At 41.3% G+C, this 21,296-nt stretch overlaps 1 protein-coding gene across 1 annotated transcript in view; it reads left to right on the top strand.

Moving 5' to 3' along the window:
- Positions 1-21,296, top strand: part of cryl1 (crystallin, lambda 1) — a 117,262-nt gene that overhangs the window by 43,831 nt on the left and 52,135 nt on the right. The window contains exon 5 of the mRNA XM_059029654.1: positions 228-345. Within this exon, the coding sequence (XP_058885637.1) occupies positions 228-345 (118 nt within the window). The remainder of the gene's footprint in view (positions 1-227; positions 346-21,296) is intronic.

Raw genomic sequence — 21,296 nt, forward strand, 5'->3', positions numbered from 1 at the left:
TTACTTCTATCCCCTAAGGATCACATGAATAAATAGCACTTCTACCTTACTCTAGCGCATGATAACTTCTGTAGTCTTTCGGAGTGACTTTAAGTAAACACTTATACAGTAGGTATGAGATGTGTGGTTTTAATCTGTTATATATATAGTATGAGAACCACTACCATAAATATGCACACATTTGCTATTATTTTGATAATATACATTTTTGTCTCTGTCTTTTGCAGGAGTGTGGAGAGTCACGTTGGTGAAGATGTCATCCTCAGCAGCTCAACCTCCTGTCTCCTACCCACAGATGTATTCTTACAAGTGACGTACAAGAAGCGTTGCATCGTGTCACACCCTGTGAGTGTTCTTCATTCAGCACTTTTAAAAACACTACAGTACTAGGGGGATATAAAAATAGACGGACACTTTATGCTGCTCTTGCAATTTCTAACCAAATTAAAGAATGCCATTCATCAACAGGTGTTGTGCATCACACTGAAAATACTAATGCTACTGTATCTCCACATTCATCAATGAAGGAATGGTAGCCTGTGGTGGTCATCCTATTTGTTGCCCTTGGACTTACAGTACTGTGCAAAAGTTTTAGGCAGGTGTGAAAAAATGCTGTAAAGTAAGAATGCTTTCAAAAATAGACATGTTAATAGTTTATATGTATCAATTAACAAAATGCAAAGTGAGTGAACAGAAGAAAAATCTACATCAAATCAATATTTGGTGTGACCACCCTTTGCCTTAGAAACAGCATCAATTCTTCTAGGTACACTTGCACACAGTTTTTGAAGGAACTCGTCAGGTAGGTTGGCCCAAACATCTTGGAGAACTAACCACAGTTCTTCTGTGGATTTAGGCAGCCTCAGTTGCTTCTCTCTCTTCATGTAATCCCAGACAGACTCGATGATGTTGAGATCAGGGCTCTGTGGGGGCCATGCCATCACTTCCATGACTCCTTGTTCTTCTTTACACTGAAGATAGTTCTTAATGACTTTCGCTGTATGTTTGGGGTCGTTGTCATGCTGCAGAATAAATTTGGGGCCAATCAGATGCCTCCCTGATGGTATTGCATGATGGATAAGTATCTGCCTGTACTTCTCAGCATTGAGGAGACCATTAATTCTGACCAAATCCCCAACTCCATTTGCAGAAATGCAGCCCCAAACTTGCAAGGAACCTCCACCATGCTTCACTGTTGCCTGTAGACACTCATTCGTGTACCACTCTCCAGCCCTTCGGCGAACAAACTGCCTTCTGCTACAGCCAAATATTTCAAATTTTGACTCATCAGTCCAGAGCACCTGCTGCCATTTTTCTGCACCCCAGTTCCTGTGTTTTCGTGCATAGTTGAGTCGCTTGGCCTTGTTTCCACGTCGGACGTATGGCTTTTTGGCCGCAAGTCTTCCATGAAGGCCACTTCTGACCAGACTTCTCCGGACAGCAGATGGGTGTACCAGGGCCCCACTGTTTTCTGCCAATTCTGAGCTGATGGCACTGCTGGACATCTTCCGATTGTGAAGGGAAGTAAGCATGATGTGTCTTTCATCTGCTGCAGTAAGTTTCCTTGGCCGACCACTGCGTCTACGGTCCTCAACGTTGCCTGTTTCTTTGTGCTTCTTCAAAAGAGCTTGGACAGCACATCTGGAAACCCCTGTCTGCCTTGAAATTTCTGCCTGGGAGAGACCTTGCTGATGCAGTATAACTACCTTGTGTCTTGTTGCTGTGCTCAGTCTTGCCATGGTGTATGACTTTTGACAGTAAACTGCCTTCAGCAACCTCACCTTGTTAGCTGAGTTTGGCTGTTCCTCACCCAGTCTTATTCCTCCTAGACAGCTGTTTCTGTTTCAGTTAATGATTGTGTTTCAACCTACATATTGAATTGATGATCATTAGCACCTGTTTGGCACAATTGTTTAATCATACATCTGACTATATGCCTACAAAATCCCTGACTTTGTGCAAGTGTACCTAGAAGAATTGATGTTGTTTTGAAGGTAAAGGGTGGTCACACCAAATATGGATTTGATTTAGATTTTTCTTCTGTTCACTCACTTCGCATTTTGTTAATTGATAAATATGATCTATTAACATGTCTATTTTTGAAAGCATTCTTACTTTACAGCATTTTTTCACACCTGCCTAAAACTTTTGCACAGTACTGTATATCTTTCATTGAGTGAAGTTGCCAACAGGCATTTATACTCATTGTAAGTTCTTGAAGCTCCTGTCAAGGAATCGTATTGTCAAAATGATCTGGGAAGAGGAGAATACAGGCTCCTCTGTCACTTTTGTTGGTCAGAACTGTTACTTTCAGACAGGTAAGCCCTGGAAGAGGTTAACAGTAGTTTGAATCAACATGGAAAGCATCCAAACAGTATGCTTCCTATTTGAGGCCTGTTTTTCAAACGAGTCAGTTGGTAAATATATATTCATAAATATATGAATGCACTACTGTGCATGAAACACACACTGCTTTAATAATACTTGAGCATAAAACCTGAATACAACTTTTGAAACTTCTTTGTTATATGATTTAGCTTTCTGCCTACAATGTAAATCTAACTATATTTGCACATCAAACGACGAAATAGTGCTAGAGGCCTAAACCATTACCACACCCTGTTTTGTGTTTGTTTATTGTTCTCAATATGCCCTTTGATTGAATGCTTTAGCTCGACGTTCTCATAGTATATATGTAAATATTGATTCGCTTGGAGGCAGATACTGTATAAAGGAAATAATGTAAAATCATGCTGCCATCGCTTAGGACTGACCTACTGTAACTTGCTGCCTGGCACTTGCTGGGAAAGGAAGTGGCTGTGGCTTGTTACTAGCAGGGATTGAAATGGATTTGCAGTACAGTGGGTGTGTATCTGGAGAACGGCCAGCAGTCATGAAATGAGCATTCAGATCCTCTGTAACCATGAAGCCTGAAACTGAGACCACAGAGCACAGAATAACTTAACAATAAGTGTATCATCTATTTCTTAGCAAGACATTAGGATCTCTGTTTAAGCAATGCCATTCAAAGATAAGGGCTTTGCTGTTAGGGCTGTATTGTACATCAAATTGAATTAATTACACTGAGACCGATTTATTAGTCTTTACTGTTTCATTTAGTTGAACTGTATTCAGGGAGTATTATATGTTGTGGCAATAGTTAGAGCAGACACAGTACAAATAGGGTATTAATGCATACACGTGTAATAAAATAAAGAAAAAAGTGGTAAACTTTACCAATTTTACCAAAAACACTTAGCAAACACTATTTATTTTCTTAAACGGTATTGGGGATTATTTTACAGTGATGCATTGCATTTATCTTAACTTAATCAAAACAAAAACAAATAATAGTAAAACTGTTCAGAATAATATAGATAAATAATCATATACCTAATTACTGTATCAATGTATTATTCCTAGGTAAAACAAAAAATAAAGATTAAAACAACTAAAATATGTGAGCAGCAGCCCTGCAACATAGACTTCTTTTCCAGTTTAATACACCTCAAAAGCTAATAAGGACAACATAAATTATTTAAGTTTAAACCCTGAGGACCCATGCAATCTGGTTGTACCTGAGCATGGAGTCAAAGGTCATGTCTCTTGAAGAGCCAACAAAAATAAGTTGTACATTTAGAATAAGTTGTTTACTGTATTATTATTATTATTATTTCTTTATTTAGCAGATGCCTTTATCCAAGGCGACTTACAGAAACTAGGGTGTGTGAACGATGCATCGGCTGCAGAGTCACTTACAATTACGTCTCACCCGAAAGACGGAGCACAAGGAGGTGAAGTGACTTGCTCAGGGTCACACAATGAGTCAGTGGCTGAGGTGGGATTTGAACCGAGGACCTCCTGGTTACAAGCCCTTTTCTTTAACCACTGGACCACCAAAATGTATCTTAATTAATGGCGTAACACCCTACAGTGCATACATAAATGACAGGATTAGAGGGGGAAATGGGGCTGCTATTATGTTGGCTATTCATTTGTCACAGACCCATTTAAAAAAAGTCACGAGAAGCCCTTGCTTTTTGTACTGTTAAACTGTAAAATGTACACAGTACATACTTGTGTGATACCAGTAGCCTTGCAGAACTGTCATTGACCTTGACATTTGTGTGTGTAGAACCCAGTTAGTTTGACTAATTGTGCTTTAGTCATCATCTTACTGTAAACAGGGATTCCATTTTATAGGATTCTGACCTACTGAATTTCAAGCATAACCAATAGTTTAATAGCCTGTCCTATTTAAACAAAGAAAAAAAAAACACAGAAATTTAAAGCTATTCCAGAATGGGTATTTACAGTATAAGGGAGTGTATCTATCAATCAGTGTGTTACTGCTTTTATAAAAATTGAATCATTGGAATATAGTTGTGTTTTTGACTCACTTGTACATTTATGTGGCATGTCATGTACTGTGTGTGTGTGTGTGTGTGTGTGTGCGTGTGTGTGTGTAAGTCTGTTGGGTAAGCTGTGGTGTAATAATTTGAACTTTTTTGGAAGATACATGGCGGTTATGTTATCCTAATGAAAGGAGATTATTCATATTTTTCTTTATACCATAAATACATGCAATACCTCCCTTTTATTTGAATCAGAATTCAATACTTTCTTTTCAAAGCTATGGGATTCTGCCAAAGTAGTAATTAGGGGAAAGGTTATAGCTAAAAAAAGAAGATAGATGAAAAATGCCAAATCTTAGAAAATAATATCAAGTATTTAGACAGTATCACTTTCCCTCTTCTACCAATGATATATCACAGGCGTTTACCAGTTTGAACTTAACAACTTGGTATCATCCAAAACTGATATTTTTTGCTTGAGTATTTGAAAAAAAAATTATTTGAATTTGGAGAAAAATCAAGTCACTTATTAGCTAATCAGCTAAAAGATAACTCAACAATTTCTGCTATTAAAGATCTATCTCATAACATTATTACAGATCACAAACAAAAATCAGTGAAACATTCAAGGCCTTTTATTCAAATCTGTATAAACCTGAATTTGATCCTGACATAACCCAAATACATTATTTTTAGATAACTTAAAAATGCCCATGCTCTCTAAACACGATTCTAAAACACTAGACAATCCACTTACAATTGAAGAGCTGCAAAAAGCTGTGTTTGGCATGCCTCATGGAATATCCCTTGACCAGCATGGATATCATATGGAATCTTATAAGCACTTTTGGTCTCTTATCTCTCCTGTCTTTTTTTAAAAACGGGTTATCATTTATCACTGTGTGTAGACCGGGAAAACCACAATTGAAATTAGTTTAGGAGATTCTAATCCCACTTGAAGTTTATTTGAGTGTGTAGCATGGAAGGTTCCTGGAGCAGGACCCTCCTTGTAGTGGAGGTAGCGTTTGGTCACTGTCCTAAAATCCATTGTTGAAGATCTAGAAAGATGGAATTCCCTTCTTCTCTTGCTGATGTGACTGGCGGCTGCAGTTCAGATTATCAAAATGTAACTATTTGCCATGATTCCAGTTTAGTTGAAAACTCAGTGGTTTAATATCCTTAATCGGACCATTAATAAATGTTATTGGAAACATAAGAAACCCAGGATTAAATTATCTACACTTGAAAGATGCAAGTCCAAAGGTGGTTTAACATTTTTAAAATATTTTATTGCTTTTCAACTAAATAATTTACAAAATAGCTGCATCCCCAAGATAGAGTTCCCAAAGCTTGAGTAGATCTGGAAGATTCAGAATGTGGTTCACCACACGTTAGTGACCTAGCTTATTTAAATTACGAAATTCAAAAACATGTTTGTTTCATTCATCAGTGTATCTCTTTTACAATTAGAGCATACAATCAGAGCTCATAGAATTACAAAGCACAACCTGCACCCATATCAACGCTCTCCTGTTTGAGTTTATTTCCTGGATGGAAAAGGCTGTTTCCCATCTAAACCACCTTTTTGAGCATCTGTCTTTGAGAGGCTGCAGGAAAGATTTGGCCTTCATAAAAACGGCTACTTTCAAACACCCAAACATGCCGGTACTTTTCAGGAGAAGAGATATACAGTTATGTATCCTTGGCTGTGACATCCCTGCCTCACCTGCACTATGTTTACATGGTGGCCTTTCAAGCTTTGAATTTTTTTTTTTTTTTTACCATTGTTTTTTTTTTTTCTAGAAGATAAAATAATACAAGAACAAATGGAAACAAACGAATAGTGGGAGCTCTAAAACAAACAAAGTAAAACAGTAACAGGAATGTAATCTAGCTGTACTTCTCTCCACAAGCACAATATCTGCAAATGAGAACAACTAAGTGTGATCTAAGGGTATCTAAGTCTCCACCCAACCTCGTAAAATTGACTTTTTAGCTACTGTTAGTCCTGCCAACAAAAGCTGATGTTTTTGAAGGTTAACTTTAATTTGGGAGTCGTCACTGAGAAGGAGCAGTTGGGGACTCGGTGGCACTTTCACACCAGTCATATCAAAAAGCACATTAGCTACGTATTTCCAGAAGTGTTCAATTTCAGGATATTCCCAGAACATATGTAAATAAGTTCCGGTCACACCCTGAGTGCATTTATGACAGAGATTGTCTGGAGCGATCTTCATCTGGTATCGCCGGTATGGTGTTGCATATATTCTGTGCGCTAATTTAAAGTGAATTAACTGGTGTGCTAGATTTTTTGAGGACAAAAAGATATTGTCCCATACCTCATCCCAATCACGACTGCCACCCAGTTTATCAATCAATCAATTTTTATATAGGGCCTTTCATAGTGGACCACAATCACAAAGCACTTTACAACATAGTGATGAACAATGCATAATACATTAAATACAGTGAAATACAGGGCATAGTACATTAAATACAACAGTACAGATAGTTCCAGAGAGTCAGGGCCATGAAGCTAAAAGAGCGCTCTCCGAGTGTGGTGCACTGTTGCTTGGGTATAACAAGCAATCCTGAGTCAGAGGACCTCAGCTTACATACAGGGACATAGCGGGCCAGCAGGTTGGAGAGATACTCTGGACCTGTGTGATGAAGGGCCTTGTAGGCAACCAGGAAAATTTTGAAAGTAATCATGAACTTTACAGGTAGCCAGTGCAGCTGGGCAAGACGGGGGTAATGTGATCATGTCTTTTACATCTGGTATGGATCCTAGCAGTGGCATTTTGAACCAGCTGCAGTCTGTTTATGGCGCGTGATGGAAGACCACCGTAGAGAGAGTTGCAGTAGTCGATTCAAGAGGAGATGGATGCATGACAGAGTATCTCTGCATCTGGGGGGGAAAGGTAGGGAGGGATCTTTGAGATGTTTCAGAGGTGGTATAAGGAGGATTTGACATCAAAGGAGAGATTACTATCCAGAAGTACACCAAGGCTCCGTACAGTGGGTGAAGACAGCAGCAGACAATTTCCGAGGTTCAGGGCAGCAATATTGAGATTCTTGAGTTGAGTTTTCGATCCTACTAGAAGAAGTTCAGATTTGTTAGTGTTGAGCTGAAGAAAATTGGCAGACATCCAAGCTTTGATGTCTTGGATGCAAGCTGAGCGCCGGACCATGGCAGAGGGACATCCAGAGTCTACATCCTGGCTGTCATCTGCATAGGAGTGAAACATGAGGCTATGTTGGCGGATGAAGTGACCCAAGGGAAGCTTGTAGATATTGAAGAGAAGAGGCCCGAGAACAGACCCTTGAGGGACACCACACGTGACAGGGTTTGCGTCAGCACTGCTTCCATCATAGAAAACAGACTGCATGTGCCCAGATAGGTAAGAGGACAGCCAGGAGAGACAGGTTCCAGGGATCCCAGCATACTTTTGAAGGCGGTGAAGAAGAATGCTATGATCTATGGTATCAAAAGCAGCAGTTAGGTCAAGGAGGACAAGGACAGAGGGAGCAGCAGCATCAGCATTAAGCAGGAGACCATTTACAATCCGGAGCAGAGCAGTTTCGGAAATGCGGCCGGAAGCCAGACTGCAGAGATTCAAGCAGATTGTTATCTGTGAGATATTTTGTCAGCTAAGATATTTTGTTAGGCTACAGGCCTTTCAAGAGTTTTGAAGAGAAAAGGAAAATTGGATGTGGGACGGAAGTTGGATAAGACAGTTGGGTCAAGGGAGAGTTTTTTGGCGTTACTCGTGCAGTCTTGAGGGTTGCAGGAACCAGGCCTGAGACCAGGGACAAGTTGAGAGTGTGCATAATGAAAGGAGCAAAGTCAGAAGCTCAGAGACGGATGAGATTTGTTGGCCAGGGGTCCAAGGGGTACGTGGAAGTAGTTGATTTCAGCAGTAGGCTGGAGACATCAGTAATGGAGAGAGGAGAGAAGGAAGAGACAGCAAGAGGGACAATTGGAGGGGAGGCAAGGTGGTCAAGTACTATACTGGGTTTGAGGCAGGAGAGCGTAGAATAAATGGTGTTGATTTTGTTCCAAAAGAAAGAGGAGAAATCATGGCAGGTAAGAGAGGGTGAATGGGAGTTGGATTTATCGATGGCTGGATGCAGGATTTTATCAATGGTTTTGAAGAGAATATTTGGTTTACAGTGTCCCAGAGATATGAGTACTTCACCCTGGCAGCAGCACACGCACGTCTGTAGCTACTGAGATGATCGGTGCAAGTCTCTCGGTGAACTGTTAGTCCAGATGACATCCATTTGCGCTCAGACTTGCAGCAGGCAGACTTAAGCAGTCGAAGTTCGAGGGTATACCATGGACAGTTGCGATGTTTCTTCACTATTTAGGTTGTAAGGAGTGCAACTGTGTCGATGATCTGAGTAAGGGTGGTGTTGTAGAGGGACACCGCATCATCAACCGAAAACGGAAGTAATAACAGTATCAGTAGTAGCTGAAAGTGCAGGAAGATTAATATTGGCAGTGATTAAGAAATGTCACAGAGAGAGATATCCGTGACTGAGAGATTGGAGATATCAAGACCACTGGTGATGAGCAGATCCAGGGTGTGTCCACGGGTGTGAGTAGGAACATTGACAGATTGAGAGAGTCCAAGACAGTCTAGGAGCGTGACAAAGTCGGTCACTAGAGGGGAAGAAGGCAAATCAACATCGATGTTGAAGTCACCTAGGAGTGGAATTTCGTCAGTTGTGCAGATTAGGGAGAGGAATTGCGAGAACTGAGTAATAAAAGCAGAGTTATTCTTTGGTGGACGATAGATAACAGCAAGGGTGAGGGATATGGGAGAGGGGAGCTTGATAGAGAGATATATAGAGAGAGTTGAGCTGGCAAGCACAGAGTTAGTAATAACAGCAGTGCTCCTACCTCTACCATGGGGCGTGGCTTGTCAAAGAGCGAATAGTCATTTGGCCAGGTTTCTGCTAGACAGAGAAGATCAAGTTTAGAGTCTGTTATAAGTTCGTTGAGAAGCAGAGATTTGTTAGTCAGAGAACAGCAATTTAGGAAGGAGAGTTTACAGTTTGTAGCAGGCAGTACAGGGGGAGAGGGAGTTAGTAGCGGTATCTGAAGCAAGTACTTACCAGTGTTCATTCTAGGAGAGCAGAAAGAGTGAGCACGCTGTATCCAGGAGATCCAGATGTTTGGTGTCAGAGTAGGAATGAAGCCTCTAGTAGCCATTGGGAGAGGTTTGGGAAAGGTCCTCACTCCACCTGTCCTCGCTCTGACTGCCACAGCTCATACTGCCCTTGAACGCGTGGCCCTTAGACGGCTGGCGCTTAGAACGGCTGGCCTTCTAAGACACTGTTTGCCAAATTCTACTGTCCTGTAGGCCTGGAGCCGTATACTTGTAGGCCTGGAGCCATATCAGGGCAGCAGTGTGGAGTAGTGGTTAGGGCTCTGGACTTCTGACCGGAGGGTCGTGTCTTCAATCCCAGGTGGGGGACACTGCTGCTGTACCCTTGAGCAAGGTCTGCTCTGCTCCTATCGGTGGAGGTGATGGAAACAGAGGCAGCTCCTGCTGCTCTGCTCCTGGTGGAGGTGGTGGAGGCAGAGGCAGCTCCTGCTGCTCTGCTACTGCCGGTGAAGGTGGTGGAAGCAGAGGCAGCTCCTGCTGCTCTGTTCCTGCCGGTGGAGGTAGAGGCAGCTCCTGCTGCTCTGCTCCTGCCGGTGGTGGAGACAGAGGCAGCTCCTGCTGCTCTCCTCCTGGTGGCGAAGGTGGTGAAGGCAGAGGCAGCTCCTGCTGCTCTGCTCCTAGTGGTGGATGCGGTGGAGGTGGGAGCAGCGTGTAGTCTCCTGCCGACGGAGGTGGGAGCAGCATGTAGTCTCCTTGCGACGGAGGTGGGAGCAGCGTGTAGTCTCCTGGCGACAGAGGTGGGAGCAGCGTGTAGTCACCTGGCGACGGAGGTGGGAGCAGCGTGTAGTCTCCCCCTCTTGCAGAAGACTGGTGTGGCTCTGCCTCACTTGCAGGGGACTGGTCCGGGTCTCCCTCTCTTGCAGGGGACTGGTGCGGGTCTCCCTCACTTGCATGATCCAGTCCCGCAGCCTGATGGCGTCTTCTGCCATTGCCCCTTTTTTTTTATTTATTAATTTTCTGGCCGGAGTCTTGGGGGCGCTGTTATCCCGCTTCTGACAACCACGTGTGACAGGCTAGCTGCAGGCCTGTAAATTACAAGGTTAACCAGGCGGACCGAAAAAAGAAAGAACAGATTTAACATATAAATCTGTTAAAGCCCTGGAAAGATAGGGAGACAGTACTTGCTGGAGAGGAGGCAGAGACTGATGAGGTTAAACCCACAACTTCTAAAGTCAACATCAGCTCAGTCTTAGACACAGCCCAATGCCAAGAAGTCAGGGAGATGGTTGAAAGAAATCTCGATATATTTTCAGCATTACCAGGGAGAACAAACATAATTTAACATAATATTGTAACTGAAACCGGAGTTAAAGTAAAGTTACGACCATATCGAGTCCCCGAGGCCAAAAGAGCAGAGAAAAAAGTGGAGGTAGAGAAGATGCTCCAATTAGGGATGATTGAGGAGTCTAGCAGTGATTTGACTAGTCCAATAGTATTGGTGCCAAAGCCCAATGGTACTTGGCGGTTTTGCAATGTTTTCCGTAGGTTGAATGAAGTTTCAAAATTTGACGCTTACCCTATGCCTAGGGTAGACGAATTAATTGAGAAGCTAGGAAAGGCCAAATACTTGTCTACCTTGGACCTCACCAAGGGTTACTGGCAAATACCCCTAACTGAGAGTGCTCATGCTAATTACGCAGCAGCCTATTTAGATGATATAGTGATTTCTAGTGAAACCTGGGAAGGGCATTACAAAGGGTGGAAGCTGTCTTGGGTAGCCTCGGGACAGCCAGATTAACTGCGAACCCTGAGAAATGTCATGTGGGTCTAACAGAAGCTCACTATTTGGCTTATGTGGTAGGGAATGGTCTCGTAAAGCCCCAACTGAACAAAGTAGAGGCCATTAAGAACTGGCCTCGACCTGTTAATAAGAAGCAAGTTCGAGCCTTTCTAGGTATTGTGGGGTACTATAGGAGGTTTGTTCCAAATTTTGCCACACTAGCTACGCCTCTGACAGAGTTAACCCGCAGTAGGAGTTCAAACATGGTGAGGTGGACAGATCAGGCAGAGGAGGCGTTCAAGACCTTGGCAGAGATTCTCTGCAAGGACCCAATATTAGTTGTGCCTGACTTTAAACAGCGCTTTATCCTTCAGACTGATGCCTCTGAGGTTGATATTGGTGCAGTGTTGTCGCAGTAGGTAGACGGGGAAGAGCACCCCGTCTTGTATCTGAGTAGAAAGCCGCTTCCCAGAGAGCATAATTACGCGATTGTGGAGAAAGAGTGCCTGGCGATAAAGTGGGCCATAGAGTCCCTTAGATACTATCTTTTGGGTAGAGAGTTCACCCTCGTTACCGACCACGCACCCCTAAAATGGATGAAAGCAAATAAGGAGAAAAACTCTGGTTACCAGGTGGTTTTTGTCCTTACAGCCTTATAGGTTCTCATTTGAACATCGCAGTGTGAAGCGTAATGGTAATGCAGATGGTTTGTCACGGGTCCACTGTTTTTCAGACAGTTACGCTCCAACCCATGGGTTTGAGCTGAGGGGAGGGCTATGTAATAAAAGTCATTCAAGGGCACTATATAAGCTTGAGAATGGAAAGAGCTTTATGCCCTGTGATTTCACTGTACAACCACTAGAGGTCTTGGCCTGACTACAAGGGAGTCAGGAAGAAACTACATTGCCCAGAAGGCCACAGGGTTTGGCTTGATGACCCTGGTAATTGATTTATTGTTGGCAGATGGACTTAAATCAGGTAATTACAAGCCCTTTAAAAAGGGAGAGGTTCAACCCATCTGGGTGAGGTGTATGGAAGAAGGACACATGAGTGTGGATCTGGAGAGAAAAAAACAAAAGATAACAAAGAGTGTTGTTGACGAAATTAAGTTTAATATTTGTTTTTTTTTGTTACGGGTAAACGGCTAGCTGTCCCGTGGTTAGACAGGGCTTCCTTATAAAAGTTATGTTAGCACTCCTTGCCGGAGTTAGGCTTTTGTTTTGTTTGTTTGTTTGTTTTGTTATCGTGAATTTAAATAAATAAATAAAGAACACCAAAAGTGTTGTTGAACGGCAACTCGAGTCTCCTATCTGTGGTTTACTACAAGACCTACTACACCTTGGGGTCACGCCATCACAATATATATACAGTATATATATATATATATATATATATATATATATATATATATATATATATATATATATATAGATACACACACACACACAGTAGTCTCCGCGTATAGGAACACCTCCTAAGAGAACGCTTCCTTGTGGTGTAATGGATGGTTCCCATTGTAAATGCTCCGGCTAAAGGAACAGAACTTTACTTCTAAGAACACCTTCGTTGACAATGAAAAAAGCGACTTGTCATCGCAAGAGTGTTTTGAGGGACACTGATTGGTTTATTAAATCTTTCTAATTATTTTGTATTCTGATTTCCATGAGTGCACCTCATCACTACAAAATGGCATGTAAACAAACACCAAAATGCGGCACCTGTTTCTCCTGCTACACAAAGTTGGAAATTCTTCGAGCTCTTGAAAAAAACCTGAATCAGACACAAGTCGCAGAGCAATTTGGTGTTTCCCGTTCTGGTGAGTTGCTGCAGCATTTTGTAACGTGCGTAGGGGTGCTGTGTCAATTTAGTTTGATAGTTACTTTGATAGTTAGTTTATTAACCCTAAGTAATGGCCATTATGTTTCCATCTGACCGAAACACACTCGCCATCTAATTTCATAGTACAAAGCAATTTAAGCTTTTTGACCATGTTGTTATGCTTTAGTTTTATTAACATTAGTTTGTCTGTAATAATAGCAGCTCCTATACAACATATAACTACAGATACAGTACCACAGTCCAGTATTGTTAAGTGCGGTGCTGGATATATGTTTCTATGTAGAAAAAGGCTTTCACATTGTATCCCAAAATAAATATCATATTTTACATACATATCCTTAGGTAAATAAAAGGCAAATATTTCTGAGTGGTGTTCTGATATGGGAACTTATAACATTAGATTCTGATAAAAAATTCTGGAGATTCTGGTCGTTCACTCTGGGTTCAAGCAGTACAAGTTCTATATATATATATATATATATATATATATATATATATATATATATATACATGCAGTACTGTGCAAAAGTTTTAGGCAGGTGTGAAAAAATGCTGTAAAGTAAGAATGCTTTCAAAAATAGACATGTTAATAGATTATATTTATCAATTAACTAAATGCAAAGTGAGTGAACAGAAGAAAAATCTAAATCAAATCCATATTTGGTGTGACCACCCTTTGCCTTCAAAACAGCATCAATTCTTCTAGGTACACTTGCACAAAGTCAGGGATTTTGTAGGCATATAGTCAGGTGTATGATTAAACAATTATACCAAACAGGTGCTAATGATCATCAATTCAATATGTGGGTTGAAACACAATCATTAACTGAAACAGAAACAGCTGTGTAGGAGGAATAAAACTGGGTGAGGAAGAGCCAAACTCAGCTAACAAGGTGAGGTTGCTGAAGACAGTTTACTGTCAAAAGGCATACACCATGGCAAGACTGAGCACAGCAACAAGACACAAGGCATTTATACTGCATCAGCAAGGTCTCTCCCAGGCAGAAATTTAAAAGCAGACAGGGGTTTCCAGATGTGCTGTCCAAGCTCTTTTGAAGAAGCACAAAGAAACGGGCAACGTTGAGGACCGTAGACACAGTGGTCGGCCAAGGAAACTTACTGCAGCAGATGAAAGACACATCATGCTTACTTCCCTTCGCAATCGGAAGATGTCCAGCAGTGCCATCAGCTCAGAATTGTCAGAAAACAGTGGGACCCTGGTACACCCATCTACTGTCCGGAGAAGTCTGGTCAGAAGTGGCCTTCATGGAAGACTTGCGGCCAAAAAGCCATTCCTCCAACGTGGAAACAAGGCCAAGCGACTCAACTATGCACGAAAACACAGGAACTGGGGTGCAGAAAAATGGCAGCAGGTGCTCTGGACTGATGAGTCAAAATTTGAAATATTTGGCTGTAGCAGAAGGCAGTTTGTTCGCCGAAGGGCTGGAGAGCGGTACACGAATGAGTGTCTGCAGGCAACAGTGAAGCATGGTGGAGGTTCCTTGCAAGTTTGGGGCTGCATTTCTGCAAATGGAGTTGGGGATTTGGTCAGAATTAATGGTCTCCTCAATGCTGAGAAGTACAGGCAGATACTTATCCATCATGCAATACCATCAGGACGGCTAAGCCGTTTACCTGGCACCACGGAACATAAACCAAAACCACACAGGTTTAACACAGCACGTACTTCTTTTATGACTGCTCGGAAGCAGAGCACCTCTCTTCTGCTTCCTTCTACTCAGCAGCCTCGTACAGACAAGCTGCACGTCTTAAATACCCTGCACCTGACACTAATTTACAATACAATAAGGTGTGGGTGATAATTAAAAAATAAACAATTAGCAAAACTAATAAAACATGTTTCCCTGCTGTGTTACACATCCTCCCCCTCAAGTGTGCAACACTGATCGGCCATTCCAAGACCACCCCCTCCCTTAAAACACAACCACCAACCCTCGAGTCCACAAATGTCAATTTTCGCCCTCTTACACGGGCGGGCTTGAGGGTGGGTCAGTTCCTCCGGCGCTTCCAGGAAGGGACCGTGAACCGGCGACACGGGACCCCACCGGGATGACAGGGGCGACCGAAGCGACGGCCGGAGAACAGGAGGCTGCAACAGCGGGCAGAGGTCTTCACCTGGGGACCGGCGCAGCGATGTCCGATCACCCAGGGGAAGCTTAGCAGCGAACAGGGGGAGCACCAGCGATGTCTGGCAGCAGCCCAGTGACGTCTGGGTGCTTGGGGAGAGCGGAGTAGGGAACCAGGGGCAGAGCTGTGGCCGATGGTGCAGACTCCTGGGCTCCAGGCCAAGCGCAGGGAGGTCTAGGAAGACCGGCAGGGTGTCCAGGAGCAAGGGGCAAGGGACCGCACTGACCAGCGCCGGATCCTCTTCCGGGGTTGTGGGCTGGAGCTCTGGTGGAGGTGCGGTGCTCACCTCCTCTGGCTCCGGGACGGTCTCTTCCTACTGTTCTCCCTGCAGCAGCTCCTCTGGTGCAGGCGATTCCGGGGCTTCTCTCGCCGGCACCGCCTCTTCTGCCTGCTCCCACTTTTGGAGCAGCAGCTCCAATTCTGTCGGCTCCCGTTCTTTTATTTCTAACTGGGGCCACCCCAGCTCCTCTCTTTGCCTCTCAATCTCCTCCTGTAGTTGGCGGTTGTTTGCTTCTTGCTCCACCGTGTTTTTGTTGATTCTGGCGATCAACTCTTCTAGGCTTTCCATTTCCTTTTTTTTTTCGGGTCGTAGGGGCGCCCACACACGCTGCCACCATATGTAACCCGGCGGCACTCACGGTCGTTCGTTTGCCCCTTTAAAAGCAGACCCAGGACACAGGAAATGGAGTTTCAAGCGCGGTTGCGCTATTTTTAATAAACACAAAAATAAACACAAACACAAAACAAAACCTAACTCCGTTTTGGAGTACTTACTAAATGGGTTATTCGCTGACTAACTTGCAGGACGGCTAAGCCGTTTACCTGGCACCACGGAACATAAACCAAAACCACACAGGTTTAACACAGCACGTACTTCTTTTCTGACTGCTCGGAAGCAGAGTACCTCTCTTCTGCTTCCTTCTACTAAGCAGCCTCATACAGACAAGCTGCACGTCTTAAATACCCTGCACCTGACATTAATTTACAATACAATCAGGTGTGGGTGATAATTAAAAAATAAACAATTAGCAAAAATAATAAAACAATTAACCAAAATGTGCATACGCACATGTTTTCTGCAGGGAGGATATTAACCCCCTCCCTGCTGTGTTACAATATATATATATATATATATATATATATATATATATATATATATATATATATATATATAAATAATATTTACAGTCAACCCTCTTTATACCAGGTAAGGGCCATGGGAAAAACGGGCAATAAGCGAGGGTGGTGTTATAGTGAGAGTCAACAAAAAAAAAAAAAAACGCACACACAACCTTCTATGTTTGTAGTAAATTCAAACGTTTTAATTTTTTAGTTATACAATTACAGTATCTCCAGGCCATTTTAATAAAACATTAATCTTTTTTTAAAACTACAGTAGGGAGGCTGTGTGGTCCAGTGGTTAATGAAAAGGGTTTGTAACCAGGAGGTCCCCGGTTCAAATCCCACCTCAGCCACTGACTCATTGTGTGACCCTGAGCAAGTCACTTCACCTCCTTGTGCTCCGTCTTTCGGGTGAGACGTAATTGTAAGTGACTCTGCAGCTGAAGCATAGTTCACACACTCTAGTCTCTGTAAGTCGCCTTGGATAAAGGCGTATGCTAAATAAACAAATACTTGTTTTATCATCTTTTCCCATCTGTATAAAACATACATGGTTACTTTTTACTATAGTTTATACTTAAAAAATAAAAAATAAAATAAAAAAAATAAAACACTCATTTAGTTTCAAATCACCCAAACAACAATTCCATAAAAACAAAAAAGTGTACTTTTTTTTTTTTTTTTTTTTTTTTTACTGTACTGTCATTTGAACTTCACTGTTTGTGGCACGACTGTAAGCCTGCTGAATACTATCCCCCATTGAACAATGCCATCTATTTATTTCACAAAGCAATTTAAGCTCAACAGCAATCTTTTTTAAGCAGTTAAAAAAAAAAGTTGAATATGTACAGGCAAACCCTTTTTTCAAACAAAAAGTAAAATTTAAAAAAAAAACTATTCTGCTGTTTACAAAACTGCAGCTTTAGTTCAAGTCAGCCTTCATTTGTGCAAAACTTGCACGTAAACAAACAATCCTCTTACCATAATTTTTTTAAACATTTACTGTGGTTTATAAAAGTCACTTATTTTAAACTGCATCAAGCCTTTTTCAGGTTAAGCAAATCAACCCGTTCCATCAAGATAAGCCATTTGTTTTTATCCATTAGAATGTCTCCAATTGTCCTTCGATTAACAGTATATGACTCACTTGCTGACTTGCTTTATTATTTTCAGATGCATACATGTAGATTTTTTACTTTTGCTCTGGTGTTAAATATAGGGTCGCCATTTTGTACTTTCTGTTTTGCTTTGGGAGTGGGAGTGTTGATGACATTGGTATGAATGTTTAGTTAACAACAAATTAGGAAAGCGAGTCAAAGGTTAACTGCATAGCTTTGTTGTTCTAATTGACCATTATTATTATTATTATTATTATTATTATTATTATTATTATTATTATTTATTTCTTAGTAGACGCCCTTATCCAGGGCGACTTACAGTCGTAAACAAATACATTTCAAGGATCACAGTACAAGTAATAATACAATTAAGAGCAAGATAAATACAATGACTTTGGTTCTAGCAAGTACAAGTATGATTATTTCGCTGGCGCTACAATGAGAGAAACTACAGTTTATGTTTGCTTGGCTTGGGAAGTTGGTGGGTGGCGGACAGCGGGGTGTTAGATATAACGGGTACAATAACACTGTTTTTATATTGGTGACATTTGTTCAGAGAGAATAGCTGGCGGTATGCGAGGTTGGTGTTATAAAGGGGGACGGTATATAATGCGGGACAACTGTATGTGTGTGTATATATATATATATATATATATACACACACATATATATATATATGAGTGAAAGATTTTCCTTGTTTTGAGGTAGCCCCTTTTAATGCAGACCCAGACACAAAAGTTTTTAGGCACTTGGGTGCCGTTTTTATTATTTGCAGAAAATAAAAGACAACTGAAAATGAAACAAAACAAACCTAACTTTGTTTTGGAGCACTAACTAAACTTTTCTTCACTTCTCTAACCACAAAAACACACACTCACAAAAAAAAAGGTTTGCACACTACCTTATAGACAACCAGACAGGTTTCTTCACAAATGACAACCTCTCTTCACACAGACTGGAAACTGCCATGAACAAACATTTTGCCTGGTTATTACAGGTAGGTGACACTAATTGAACTAAAAATAATTAAACAGATAATCAGTTAGAATAAATCATTACACCTGTGGCTGTGCAAACACAGCCAAGCCCATATTTCTCTGGCAGGGACAGAACTTAACCCTATCCCTGCCAAACCCCAACACATTCCTTCCAGGCAGGGATCCGCCCTGCCACTACACTATATATAACAGGGCTTCTCAAACTCGGTCCTGGGGACCCCCTGTGTCTGCTGGTTTTCATTCCAACCAAGCTCTCAATTACTTAACTATACCCTTAATTTAACTAATAATTTGCTTTAGACATTTTTACTTGTTTTCAGCTCTTAAAAAGTTGCAGTTCAAGTTATTTATAAAATGTTATAGCTAACTTGAAATATGCAACTGTTTAAGAGCTGAAAACAAGTAAAAAGGTCTAATTAAGCAAATACACACCTTTTTATTGTTATTATGAAAAGCGGAAGTATATTATTTTAGTAGAACTTAACAAAATAACAACGTGTTTACAATTATAGCATTATAATATAGATCACAACATAACATAATATTCTTCATATTCGTTTTACTGACGTCACAGAGTGTGCACTTGGGTGAGCGAGGGAGTAGGTTGTAGGGTGGAGCTAAAAGCGTTAAATGGGACGCACTTCAGCATCATCATTCAGCGCCTTTACCTTTGACTGAGCAAGAAGCTACGCAATCTTTTGTTGTCAGATTGTAGTTTGGAAGAATGGTTATAGCATTTGCACTATTCCTGTTCCAAAGAACTGTGGCAAGGATTTCGGCAAAAAGGAGACGTATTCGCCGCGCTATTGCCCTATTCAGCGAACAAGAAGTATTTAGAACATTTTACATGTAGTTATTTTTTTTTTTTTTTTTTTTGAGATAATTGGAAAAACTTTGATATTGGTTAATAAAATGCAAGCTTTGCCACATGTTACAAACACGTACTTAATAATGTAGCCTAATATTTATGTTCTTTTTGTTTGTTTTAAATAATATTTTAAATAATAGGATATCTATTTTACTTTAAATCCAAAGGGTAATATATTTTGCTTTATATTCAGTATCACTAAGAATTGGCTAAAGGTTCTACACTAATTTATTAATCACAGCAAAAACATATAATGGAAATGATAAAAGTGTGCAGGCTACATAAACGTTTCAGATGTCACTCCCAGCCCAGCTTCGTGTCGTTTCATTTCCCCATGAAGAGGACATTGTTTGCCGCACGCAGCTGGATCAGTTTTAGGGTCTCTTCCTCTGTCCATGTGTTTCGTAAAAAAAAAATAATAATAATTTTGAAATATACTGCTCGCTTATGTCATCTCCTAGTTTTGTACCTACCTATCTAGGTCATTAATGAATTGATAGATAATTAATTCCAGCAACTGATATGTATTGAAAAGATTTTTCGTTGTACTTTCTAATCATATATTTAAATCGTGATCATAGATTTAAAAAGATTAAATTAAATTTTATTATCTATGCGACTCAATACAACATACATTTCACAAATAATTTGCTTGTTAAATAACTTAACAATATCTACAATTTCCTAGCTCACTACATTTACATTATATTTATGTGCAGCCGCGTCTGCCGTATTTGCAAATTGTTCCCACTTGTCTTCGCCTTTAACGCAAAGAGTTCTGGGACTTCAACACAAAAACACTTCCGCAGAAGTCAAACGTGGTGCTTTATTCTAAGTATACTGAATAGCTAATAAAAAAAAAAACCTGTATATATGTGACAGAAATACAGTGATTGGTGGTAAATCTCCCTCCCGACCTGTGAGGGCGCTAAGTAGCGAGAACAGAGTACCTTGGACTGGCTGGCCCGACAGTTCTTTCACAGGGTTCAAGGGAAGTCGGACAGCTAGAAAGGGAGCGGAACTCCGGTGCATTAACTCATCGACCCGGAAGGGAAACGATGTGGCAGTCGCGGATTGGAGGAGCAGCTGCACTCGTTTACCAAGGGGTCATGTGTGACGGCATAAAAGGGGACGGAGAGACGCAATCTGTTCCTTCGCTTTGGTTTAATGATAGAACCCAGAAGGACCTGTGAGACATACCTGTGATAACTTGTTTGTTTTGTCACTAATTATTGTTATTTGGTATTAGTAGATGGCTAACACTTTCCGGAGCTGTCGCCAGGGCCAGCACAAAACCCGGAACAGCACTGCACTATTGTCACGTATAAACCTGTATCACCCACCATTAGCACTACTGCACGCATCCAGGACTGGTGACCATGTTAGTAGATGTGGGAAGGATACGCGTGTTTATTTTTTGGGACTGCAACCCCGTTATTATTTACCCTGTGCGCTACACATTGTTGTGTATTGCTGGGGATTATTATTTGGTCACCAGACCTGGAATTATAAAATAAAAGGAAGCACTTTCCAACTGGATTACAAGTCTCTGTCTGTTAATTACGCACCGCATCACTCCTGCACCTGTACACTGCAAACCACTTTGCCACAAATTCATCAAACGTGAACTTTAGTTGCCTACCATGAAAAGCACATTACTTACACAGTGTGAAAAACCAGTATAGTAACAGTAATATCTTTGTGACTTATGCTGACTTGCAACCTGTATACTGTAGCTACTGTAGCTACAATCAACATGCCACAGGAAGGCCTGATATCCCTTCAAGTACATGGATCCACAGTACTATTATTACAGCTGCTAGATATATTGCCAGCTTTGATTTTCTTGCTGCAAAATTCAATGGACTAATAACAAATCTAAATTTTAGCTTGCTTTCTCACAGTCAAAATATTTTTTTTCCAATTCATTCTCTCACTGATTTCATTTCTGATA

This window comes from Acipenser ruthenus, chromosome 8 (genome assembly GCF_902713425.1).
Source record: "Acipenser ruthenus chromosome 8, fAciRut3.2 maternal haplotype, whole genome shotgun sequence".
Taxonomy (NCBI): domain Eukaryota; kingdom Metazoa; phylum Chordata; class Actinopteri; order Acipenseriformes; family Acipenseridae; genus Acipenser; species Acipenser ruthenus.